This window comes from Dipodomys ordii, unplaced genomic scaffold (assembly GCF_000151885.1).
Source record: "Dipodomys ordii isolate 6190 unplaced genomic scaffold, Dord_2.0 Scaffold19, whole genome shotgun sequence".
NCBI classification, from domain to species: domain Eukaryota; kingdom Metazoa; phylum Chordata; class Mammalia; order Rodentia; family Heteromyidae; genus Dipodomys; species Dipodomys ordii.
In genome coordinates, this window is record NW_012267235.1 from 1,187,480 (window position 1) to 1,199,557 (window position 12,078).

A 12,078-nucleotide genomic window follows, 5' to 3' on the forward strand; every position below is an offset into this window, starting at 1 on the left:
GTAGAGTGCTAGCCTTGAGCTGAAGAGCTGAGGGACAGCGCTCAGGCCCAGAGTGCAGGCCCCATGACCAACCAAAAAAAAAACCAACAAAAAAACTCTTAGATTTGTTGGCCTGGCTGCCATCTTCAGATTTCAGACTCCTGAGTAGCTAAGATTATAGGTGTATGCCATTGGTGTCTAGAGTGAGCTGTCTTAAAAACGGACAAAATACAATATGTTTCCGAAGAATTTGATTTTAGTTGCTGATTTTGATATCAAAGTAAACATATCTAAGTCAAGTACTTCATAGGTAATAATAGCAAGTGTGGAGTTTTAGCTCAGATGAAAGTGAATGGTAGAGATACAGAGATGATGGTCATCTGTATGCCATAGTCATGATCCAGAACAGCTTGCCATTCACCATCTCTGAGTCTATTATTTTTACCATATCACATTTCCTAATTTGTGATAGCATCTGTTGACAAACCTTGATTTGTTGTTGTTATTCAGGAGCTTAGATTTTTTTTAGCCCTTAAATTTGTTTTCTTTCTTCTATTTGAAAAGTGTGTGCTCTGCCAGCATGTAAACCCAAAAGTCTGCCTGGAAGTATTGTTATGAGTATAGTAATGAAATCAGGTTTCTAGAAACTGGGGGTAATGTGACAAAATCCTATGTATGTATTTTCATGTTTTCTCTATTTTTATAGGTCCAGCATGTCTGGCTTACACCTTGTAAAACAAGGTCGAGACCGAAAGAAAATAGACTCACAGCGAGATTTCACTGTGGCTTCACCAGCAGAATTTGTTACTCGTTTTGGAGGAAATAAAGTAATAGAGAAAGTAAGTTATAACTTGCTGACCTATTTAATCAAAAGTATATGAAATTTAATGTTAGATTTTTTCCAAAATGATATTTAGATTTTCAGAGGCTGTCTTTTTATTCAAAATTGTTCTTTATGTTCCTAGCATCTGAATATAATTTTACTGTTTTCTGAAGCACATTTATTGCTAATCAATTAGTTATACATGATTAAGGAGAAGAAACTGTGCCCATAATGTTCCTTTTGAAAGATTTTGTGGTTTTACAAGTGGGGCTGCATAGATCTGACTAGGAGTATTTAAAGAATTGACTGACTTATGGGGTGCTGGTAAAAGATAATATGTGATAGCATTGGACTTAGAACTAAAGCAGTGGAGAGTTTTAGACTTAAACAGTTGGATAGGATACATTGTGACTTTCTGGCTTCTACCAGGCGTTTGAGATGTTTCAAGGGACTATACAACATGAAATACTTGAAGAGATTTTCCATGTATTTTGAAATGTGTCATTGTTATCTAAACTATGTCAGAGCTGAGAGAATAACTTGGTTGAAGTAGCTTATGGTAATTAAAAGATTGAAGGATGGGGACCAGTATTCCTACTCCTAAAAGTATTGCTTCATTGATATCTGTGTCCTTCTATTAGTCTTTTTTTTTTTTTTTTCTGCCAGACCTGAGGCTTGAACTTAGAAGCTGGCACTGTTCCCGAGCTTTTTTGCTCAAGGCTAGTACTGTACCACTTCTGCCTTTTTTCTAGGTAATTGGAGATAAGAATCTCATGGACTTTACTATCCAACCTTCATCCTCAGATCTCAGCCTCTTGAGTAACTTGAATAGCTAGCTTGTAGCCTCTTGAGTAACTAGCCATAAATATGAGCCACTGACTGGCACCTGGCTTATTAGTCTTTCAATTAAGGTAAATTATGTATGTATTAGCCTATGTTATTATTAGGGACATGATTGAAACACAAGTGAGGAGGTGAAAGGTTTATTTACAGAGAAGACTCAGAATCATTTGATTCTTTCACTGTTTTCCTTCCTTCCCTCCCTCCCTCCCTCCCACCATCCCTCCCTCCCTCCCTTCCTTTTTTCCTTCCTTCTCTCATTCCCTCCCTCCCTCCTTTCCTCATTCCCTCCCTTCCTTCCTCCCTCTCTCCTTTCATATTTACTCTTTCCCTCCCTGCCCCCCTCCCCTTCAGAAGTACTGGGCCTCACACTTGCTAGGCAAGTACTCAGCCATAGCACTTGCACCATGCTCTTAGCCCTTGATTCTTATAGTTTTTTCTTGTGACCCTTCTGTCTATCTCTACAAATTAATGTAAGAAAAGATTACATGACACCAAACAGTTTAGTCTTCCTCCATTCCCCACTAAATAATGCATCATCTCTTTGAAGCTTGTTTTCTGCTATCTCTATGTAATAGCAATAATAGAATAGTCCACAAACAGTGTATCGGTAAAAAATCTGAAGAGAAACCAGAGTATCAGGGTATTGATAATCATGACTTTTTCTTCTTCATCAAATAAATTAGAAAGGAACATTCTAGCTAGCATATATTAAAGTATTTGCCTAGCAAACACTTAAAAATACTGCTTGTTCATGTGGGAGCTAGTTTCTAACAGTTTGAACTAGCAAGGTTTACTGGTTGAAGTTTTGATCTTTTTAGAGAGACAGATAAACAAAAATTCTTTCATCTTTTTCCTTTTGTCATTGCTTTTCTTTTTTGCCTTTTCTTTCAATTTCCATCTCCCTTCCTTCCAGGTTCTTATAGCTAACAATGGGATTGCTGCAGTGAAATGCATGAGATCTATCCGTCGGTGGTCTTATGAAATGTTCCGAAATGAGCGTGCAATCAGATTTGTTGTCATGGTCACACCTGAAGACCTTAAAGCCAATGCAGGTGAGTTATTAGTTTTATATATGCCACCGAACATAAAATATTGAATGGAACAGCCTGTAATTGGGAGAATGTTAACTAAGAAGATTTCCAAACCCAGGATTTCCAGTGAAATGCTATGCAAAGAATTGCTCTTTAAATAGTGTTAAGAATAGGCATATAAAAGTGTGATTGTAGTGCTGGGTGCCAGTGGCTCATGCCTGTAACCCTAGTTACTGAGGAGGCTGAGAGCTGAGGATTATGGTTTAAAGTCAGCCTGGGCAGGAATGTCTGTGAGACTCTTATCTCCAATTAACCACCAGAAAACTGGAAGTGGTGCTGTGGCTCAAGTGGTAGAGCGCTAGCGTTGAGCTGAGGGACAGCGCCCAGGCCCAGAGTTCAAGCCTTATGACCAACCAAAAAAAAAAAAAAGAGCTAGATGTTTCATATGTATGTTCTCACAGTCCTATTATAGCACTACATGTTATTACAGCATTTACCTGATTACACTGAAATTGTTTCTTAGAGCTACTGGCTCCAAAGGGGTTTTTGCTAAGTATGTTTTTCTGCATACTCTAAACAGATGGTCCTTTGACTAGTTGTAAAGAATATTAGTATAGCTGAGATGTGTGGCTGGTCTTCTCTATACTTTTTTTTTTTTATTATTTTTGGTCGGTCATAGGGCTTGAACTCTGGCCTTGGGCACTGTCCCTGCGCTCTTCAGCTCAAGGTGAGCACTCTACTGCTTGAGCCACAGTGCCACTTCTGGTGTTCTAGTGGTTTATTGGAGATAAGAGTCTCACGGACTTTCCTGCCTGGGCTGGCTTTGAACTGTGATCCTCATATCTCAGCCTCCAGAGTAGCTAGTATTACAGGCATGAGCCACTGGCGCCCGGCCTTTATACTTTTTATCACTGAAGTGTAATCTCTAAAGGTAGATTAAGAATATTCCTAAGGAGTATTAGATATATCATCTTATTCGGAAATGAAGTCATCCGTTTATTAGAAACTAGACATTATCATGTGCAATCATTTATATCACTTTCTAATGTCTCTGAGCTACAATTTTTGTATCAGGAAAAGGGATGATCATACTATCTATTTACTGAACAGTTTTAGTTCTCTCCTTTTTCTTTTTGAGGGGGTGGTCTGGTCGTGGAGCCTGAACTGGGCCTGGGCGCTGTCCCTCAGCTCTTCAGCTCAAGGCTAGTGCTCTACCACTTGAGCCAAAGTGCCACTTCCAGCTTTTATCTTTTTGCATATGTGGTGCTGAGGAATCGAACCCAGGGCCTCATGCATTCAAGGCAAGTGCTCCCCCCTGAGCCACCTTTCCAGCTCTGAACAATTTTAAAGATAAGATTATCTTTAATAAATATAAACTAGGTTGTTTCTTTTCCCCAAATCCATTCTGCTTGGTACTCTTGTCAATTTATTTATTCATTCATTCCATGAACATAGTGACTCATAGTTAAATAAGATAAGATCTTACTCTAAGAAACAAATAATTTCAATGTAATCAGGTAAGTGCTAAAATAACATTCAGTGTTACTATAGGATTATGAGAACATAGAAATGAAACAGCTAGCTCTTGGAGACACAGTTAAGAGGGCTTTCTGAAAAAGGTTATGCCTGGCCTAGAATGAGTAAGAAATAGTGAACAAATTACAGGATACTGAAGTATGTGCCAGGCAGGAAGAACAGCATATGTAAACATGAGGGTGTGATACAAGTGGCTTTCTGGAAATTACAGGTGGCTTATTAAAGTACAGGGTTTGATAAAGTACTTGTTAAAAACGTCCTTGTTTCCCATACTTAAAGGTCAGACTTTATATGTTTAGGTGTGTATTGGATGTGGCTGTATATTTTTATTTGTGTATGTTACATATAAAAGGTATTGCAGGGGCTGGGAAGGTGGCTCAGTGGTAGAGTGCTTGCCTTGCATGCATGAGGCCCTGGGTTTGATTCCCCAGCACCACATAAGCAAAAAGCAAAAAGCCGGAAGTGGCGCTGTGGCTCAAGTGGTAGAGCGCTAGCCTTGAGCTGAAGAGGGCGCTGAGGGACAGCGCCCAGGCCCAGAGTTCAGGGCCATGGACCCCAAAAATAAAAATAAAATAAAAATAAAAGGTATTGCATTTAAAATGGATAAGCTTTTTTTTATTTAAAAAAAAACTATAAAAACAGAAGAGTTTAATGAACCCCTTCCCATCTACTTATCTAGTGCCAACAATTAGCAACTCATGGCCATTTCACACAGTTTTTCTGAAGCAAATCTTTTTTTTTTTTTTTTGGTCCGGTCGTGGGGCCTGAACTCAGGGCCTGGGCGCTGTCCCTCAGCTCTTCATCTGGTGCTGAGGAATCGAACCCAGGGCCTCATGCATGCAAGGCAAGCACTCTACCACTGAGCCACCTTCCCAGCCCCCTGAAGCAAATCTTAGATGTACCATATTATTGTATTTCAATATTTATCTCTTAAAATATAGATTCTTTTGAAAGAAAAACCAAACACTTAGATGAATAAGTCTATTAGTATCTTGAGAGATCCATTTAAGGAAGAAAGTGATATGATAGATGAGAATAGAGAAGAAATGGATGACATAGAAAGATAGAGGTTAAAAATAGGAAGATTTGGTAACTAAGGACAGAGCTAATGTTCACTGCTGGGTTTCTAACTTGATTGACTAGAGATGGCAGTATCACCAACTAAAATAGATGATACAGCAAGAAAAGCAAGGTTTGTTAATGGGGAGATGGATTCAGTTGGGTGTATTTATGGAACATCCTAATACTATATATCCTATAAAAAGTTGGTTTTGTCCTTCTAGAACTTAGAAATAACAAGAATTAGTGATAAAGTTGTGGAACTTATTAACAAATATGTGGTATAGTTAACACTACACTCCAAAAGAACAAATAGAAAATAAAGAGGACTAAGTATGAAGTTTTACGGAAGACTATGCAACAGACTGGGAAAGACTATGTTAGCAAAACTGAGAAATGAAGAAGTAGCAGAAACAAGCAAAGAAGAACATAAAGAAAAGAGAATTTCAGTCCCAGCGCCAATGGCTCATGCCTGTAATCCTAGCTACTCCAGAAGGCTGAGATATGAGGATCACAGTTCAGAACTAGCAGGGGCAGAAAAGTCTGTGACACTTTTTTTTATCTCCAGTTAATCACAGAAAAAGCTAGAAGTGTAGCTGTGGCTCAGAGTGGTAGTGTACTAGCCTTGAGCAAAAAGAGCTCAGGAACAGTGCCCTGGCCTGGAGGTCAAGCCCCACTACTGACCAAAGCAACAACAACATGCATTTCAATAAGGAAGGGATAAATATGTCACCAGTCCAGAAAATAAGACCAGAAACTTACCCAGCAGTTAGGGATCATTGATAACTTTTGGAGGAATAATTTCCATGGGACAGTCTAAGATTGTATAAACTAATATTGGATATTAAGGAATGTAGGAATTGATGATAGAGATAGCCAGTGTGAACTAGTTTTTAAGAATTTTGGATGAAAAGGGAAGAGGAAAAAGCAGTAACTAAAAATGAAGTCAGAATCATGGAAAGATTTTTAAAAATTAATTTAAAAATAATGGAAATCTCACCATGTTACTCTGGCTGTTTTGGAATTTTGGGGGCTCAAATGATCTTTTTGCCTTAGTGTTCTGAATGGCTGGGACAGCAGGGGAACTGTGTCTGGCACTGTTTTCTAGAATGAAAGAAACTTGGGGATGTTTACAGTCTGAGAGAAGGAGCCAAAGAAATAGGAAGGGTTTTATATGTAGGAGAAACTTTTTTTTTTTTTGGGTCTGGTCGTGGGGCCTGAACTCTGGGCCTGGGCGCTGTCCCTCAGCTCTTCAGCTCAAGGCTAGTGCTCTACCACTTGAGCCACAGCGCCACTTCCGGCTTTTTTCTTTTTGCTTATGTGGTGCTGAGGAATCGAACCCAGGGCCTCCAGCATGCAAGGCAAGCTCTCTACCTGAGCCACCTTCCCAGCCCTGTAGGAGAAACTTTTTAAAATTTTTTATTATTTTTTAAAATGTTGGTCCTTAGGCTTGAACTTAGGGCTTAGATGCTATACCTGAACTTTTTTGCACAAGGCTAGTGCTCTACCTCTTGAGCCACAGCTCCACTTCTGGCTTTTTGTTGTTTAATTGGAGATAAGAGTCCCACGAACTTTCCTGCCCAGGCTGGTTTGGAATCACTATCCTCAGTTCTCAGCATCTTGAATAGCTAGGATTACAGGCATGAGATACAATTGTCTGGCTGAAGTTATTATTTTTTTTTATTATCTTTAAGTAGTTGTGCAGAGGGGTTTCACTTCAACATGTCAGTTTATTGGTATGCTGCATCTTGTTCAGTGTTACCCTTCTATCATGGAGCCAGGGACTTGCAGACAGTAGAAAAGTAACAGAAATTAGGCAAAGCCAGGTACCAGTAGCTCATGCCTGTAATCCTAACTACTCTAAAATCTGAGGATCATGGTTTGAAGCTAGCCAGGGTAGGAAAGTTCATGAGACTTATTTTAAATTAAATCAGCCAAAAGCTGGAAGTAGAGGTGTAGCTCAAGTGGTAAAGCATCGGTATTGATGGAAAAAGTTAAGGGGTAATGCCTAGGCCCCGAGTTTCAGCTCTAGTACTGGTACCAAAAAAAAGAAGAAAAAAAAATTAGGCTCTCCTGGGTACTGGAGGTTCATGCCTATAATCCTTGCTATTCAGGAGACTGAGATCTGAGGACCAAGATTTAAAGCCAGGTTGGGTAGACCAATCTGAGAGACTCTTATCTCCAATTAACCAGCAAAAAGCCAAAAAATTGCTAGATGCTGGTGGCTCATGCCTGTAATCCCAGCCACTCAGGAGGCTGAGATCTGAGTATCAAGGTTCAAAGCCAGCCCAGGCAAGAAAGTCCGTGAGACTCTTATCTCCAATTAACCACTCAGAAACCAGAAGAGGAGCTGTGGCTCAAAGTGGTAGAGTGCTAGCCTTGAGCAAAAGAAGACAGGGACAGCACCCAGGCCCTGAGTTCAAGCCTCATGACCCGGTGTGTATGTGTGTGTGTGTGCAAAAATGGAGATGTGGTTCAAGTGATAGCTTTGAGTGAAAAAAGCTAATAACCAAGAGTGTGAGTTCAAGCACACACACACACACACACACACACACACACACACACCATAAAAGGTTGTTCCTGAACTCTTCTATTACACAGACACACACACACACACACACACAGACACACACAGACACACACACACACAGAGCATAAAAGGTTGTTCCTGAACTCTTCTATTGTCAGACAGTTCATTATCTTATGATGCATTCGCCCTGTGGATAATTTTGGTGATTGCTAGGAAGTTCTTCACATTAAACCTAAATTGGTCATCCTGAAATGGTTGCTATTGGTCCTTAGTTTAGAACTTTCCCCCCCAAATCCTAGCTAAACATCCTTATAGGATCTTTAAGAAGAAAATTAGCTGAGCTACCCCTTCTACCTTTATAGTCTGAATTAACTAAAAGGCAGGATCTTTCCTCCAGGAATTTGGTGTAGAGACACTGTGATAAAGTAGAACAAGCAGAAGATTAAATTCAGTCTTAGCTCAAAATCCTGACTGTGCTGCCAATTAGTTGTGTGGCTTTGGGCACTGTGCTTAACAATTTGTTAAACTCAATTACTTTAGTACTAATGGTAGTGGGTACTAAGCCTAACACTACAAATGTGCTTCTTCCTTCCATCCTTGCTCATAGTAGGGTGATGTCAGCGAATAACAGAAAGGCAGGACAGAGCAATAGCTATGAACAAAGGTTTCAAGCAAGCCCAAACCTGTACCTAGGCCCTACACACTGATTGCAGAACCCTGCACATGTTATATAACTTCACTCATGTATAAAGCAGACAGAATAATAGTTCCTATGTTACTCAGTTATTCTGAAGATTAAATAAGAAACATGCTAATACTTACATGGTACTTGACACTTTAAAATGAAATGTTAAGGAACCATTGGATTCTCATAGGAGTATGTTATATATAATGACAAACTCATTACAAGTAAATGGTAAAAGGAATTACCCTGTTCATGTTTGTTCAGGGGCTACTTTTGATGGTCCTTTTACATAGTTTTGCTATGCTATTATATTTGTGAAGTCAAATCACATGTTCTTTATTTATCTACTTGATTTTTCAGAATACATCAAGATGGCAGATCACTATGTGCCAGTGCCTGGAGGACCAAACAACAACAACTATGCAAATGTAGAATTAATTCTTGATATTGCCAAACGGATCCCGGTGCAAGTAAGAGAGCCCTTTTAAAGCAAATTCAGTATTTTATAGTTAGGTACAAGCCTGTTAACTTTCAGGTAAAGTGTCTTTTTTGAAAATTCTTAAATGCTTTTCTATGGGGTATTTAAACCAGACAAAGATAAAAAGAAAGGAGTGATTAAAAATAAGGAAAATGCAGTATAAATAGAAGGTCTAGAAGGGTCTTGAGATTTTTTAAAATTCTAAATATCTCACCTCTGTGCCATCACAAGTATGTAAAAGTTAACTATTTTCTAGAGAATATTCTTAGCCTAGAATATATCAGTATATTGTAAGTAGGTTGTTTCTCCCTTATCATATTTGTTAGGAAATGTAAATACCTTAGAGTCCGAAGAGAGGAAAAAATCTATACTTATGTGTCAGTGCCACCACTAGATACAAAGGTGGGACAGTATTTCCAGAAAGAGCTCTCTAGAGCCCAGATGAAAGTCCAGGAGAATCTCCTGAAGAGCATCAAGGCCTCTTGGTTTCTGACTTTTGGTCTTGACTTCTTCAGAGGTTTTACGACAATGAACTGCTTATTGTTATTTTGAAGAAAGTTTTCCAAAAACAAGCATGGAAGCTGAATTTGCCATTGGTCTGCTGTGGAACTATTGTACTTTGTAGTGGGGCCAGAGACAAAGCAGTTTATGGTTTAGGGTATAACTTTTAAAATTGAATCATATTGTGTTCTTTGTAGGCAGTGTGGGCTGGTTGGGGTCATGCTTCTGAGAATCCTAAACTTCCAGAACTACTCTTGAAAAATGGCATCGCATTCATGGGTAAACCTTTATGTTGTTTCTCTCTTTCTCTTTCCCGCCCCCCCTTTGTTTTGGGGTTTGAGCTCAGGGCCTGGGCTTTCTCCCTGACCTTTTCTGCTCAAGGCTGGTGTTCTACCACTTGGAGCCACAGCTCTACTTCTAGTTTTCTGGTGATTAATTGCAGTTATGGTTCTCATGGACTTTCCTGCCCAGGCTGGCATTGTATCATGATCCTCAGATCTCAGCTTTCTGAGTAGCGAGGATCCCAAGTGTGAGCAACCAGCACTCAGCTTTGGGTTCTCTTTTTAAATCAGCAATTCTCAGAGTAACCCTTTTCTTTTTTCCCTATGCTTTTTACACTTTCCTTATCTAATTTTTCATCTTGAGTGTTTTCTATCCAAATCCTTTTATTTGAGATGGGAAAAAGACTAGTTTCTGAAACATTAGCCTTTTGAAAACTTTGCTGTTAGCCTATAGAAACCAGGTAGAGGAAAGGCCTCTTTTTTTTTTTTTGCCAGGCCTGGGGCTTGAACTCAGGGCCTGGGAACTGTCCCTGAGCTGCTTTTGCTCAAGGATAATACTCTACCATTTGAGCCACAGCACTACTTCTGGCCTTTTCTGTTTATGTGGTACTGAGGAATTGAACCCAGGGCTTCATGCATGCCAGGCAAGCACTCTACCACTGAGCCACATTCCCAGCTCTTTTTTTTTTTGGTCCAGTTGTGGAGCCTGAACTCTGGGCCTGGGTGCTGTCCCTCAGCTCTTCAGCTCAAGGCTAGCACTCTACCACTTGAGCCACAGCACCACTTCCGGCTTTTTTTTTCTTTTTGCTTATGTGGTGCTGAGGAATCGAACCCAGGACCTCATGCATACAAGGCAAGCACTCTACCACTGAGCCACTTTCCCAGCCCCCAGCTCTTTTTTAAATAGTGAAGATAACTAAAGATATTCTAGCAGTGTGCTCATAAATATGAATCAGTACCTTTGCAGTTAAGCCTGTAGTTTATGTTGCTATAGATAATAGTTATTTCTTTTGACTTCTTGCTTTCATAATGGCAGAAAAAGAAAAATGAAGGTTATATGGCTGAAATTGTTTCTCAGTTCTGATTGTCCTTAGTAAATATTATTAAAGATAAATCCCTTCTTTGGGTTCCCTTAAGATAAATAATATAATATTTGAAACTTGGACCCCAAATTTCACTGTCCTTATTTTTAGGATATTTTAGACTTGTTAATTTGTAAAAGTGGATAATGAAGGTTGATAAAATTAGATTTTTCAGCAGTTTAGAATAACATTCTACATTTTGAGCTCTCTTATTTGTGTGCAAATCTTACTATGATTAAGTTCTATAAAAGGTACAAAGGTAGTCAAAATAATAGTCCTCATAATCAAGTTTATGATCTTTATGATATGTGAGGGGGAGGAACCCAAGAGAAATACAAAAATAATAATAAAGCAAAATATATGTGTCAGAAATGAGGCAAAAAATGTTATGGTTCTTTTTCTATTTTGTTTTTAGGTCCTCCAAGCCAGGCGATGTGGGCTTTGGGGGATAAGATTGCATCTTCTATAGTAGCTCAGACTGCAGGTATCCCAACACTTCCATGGAGTGGCAGTGGTAAGAAATGATTTGTTTGTATCTTGGTTTATTTTGGAGGGTGCTGATTCTGGTACTGAAATTTGGCCTGCGGTACTGTCCCTGAGCTTTGTTGCTCAAAGCTATGTTGTACGACTAGAGTCATAGTTCAACTTCTGGCTTTTTTGATGATTAAGTAGGGATATGAGTCTTGTAGAATTTCTTGCTGCAAACCATGATTCTCAGATCTCTGTCTCCTGAGTAGTGAGGATTATAGGCCCAAGCCACCAGTGTCTTGCTTCTTGTTTGTATTTTTTTTTTTTTTTTGTCAGTTATGGGTCTTGAACTCTGGGCCTGAGCACTGTCCCTGAGCTCTTCAGCTCAAAGCGAGTGCTCTACCACTTGAACCACAGCGCCACTTCTGGTTTTCTGGTTTAATTGGAGATAAGAGTCTCATGGACTTTACTGCCCAGGCTGGTTTTGAACCTCGATACTCAGATCTCAGACTCTTGAGCAGCTAGGATTACAGGCATCAGCCACTGGTACCCAGCTCTTGTTTGTATCTGAAGTATAGAAAACATCAGGATAGGGCTGGGAAGGTGGCTCAGTGGTAGAGCCCTTGCCTTGCATGCAGGAGGCCCTGGGTTCGATTCCTTAGTACCACATAAGCAAAAAGAAAAAAGCAAGAAGTGGAGGTGTGGCTCAAGTGGTAGAGCATTAGCCTTGAGCTGAAGAGCTGAGGGACAGTGCCCAGGCCCAGAGTTCAGGCCCCACGACC

At 39.7% G+C, this 12,078-nt stretch overlaps 1 protein-coding gene across 2 annotated transcripts in view; it reads left to right on the plus strand.

The window, feature by feature from the left end:
* The window catches only part of Acaca (acetyl-CoA carboxylase alpha), a 243,975-nt gene that overhangs the window by 40,518 nt on the left and 191,379 nt on the right, over positions 1-12,078 (plus strand). For both annotated transcript variants that reach the window (XM_013013338.1, XM_013013339.1), the window contains exons 4-8: positions 686-818; positions 2,559-2,697; positions 8,847-8,956; positions 9,663-9,744; positions 11,244-11,342. In XM_013013338.1, coding sequence (XP_012868792.1) covers positions 686-818; positions 2,559-2,697; positions 8,847-8,956; positions 9,663-9,744; positions 11,244-11,342 — 563 coding nt within the window. The remainder of the gene's footprint in view (positions 1-685; positions 819-2,558; positions 2,698-8,846; positions 8,957-9,662; positions 9,745-11,243; positions 11,343-12,078) is intronic.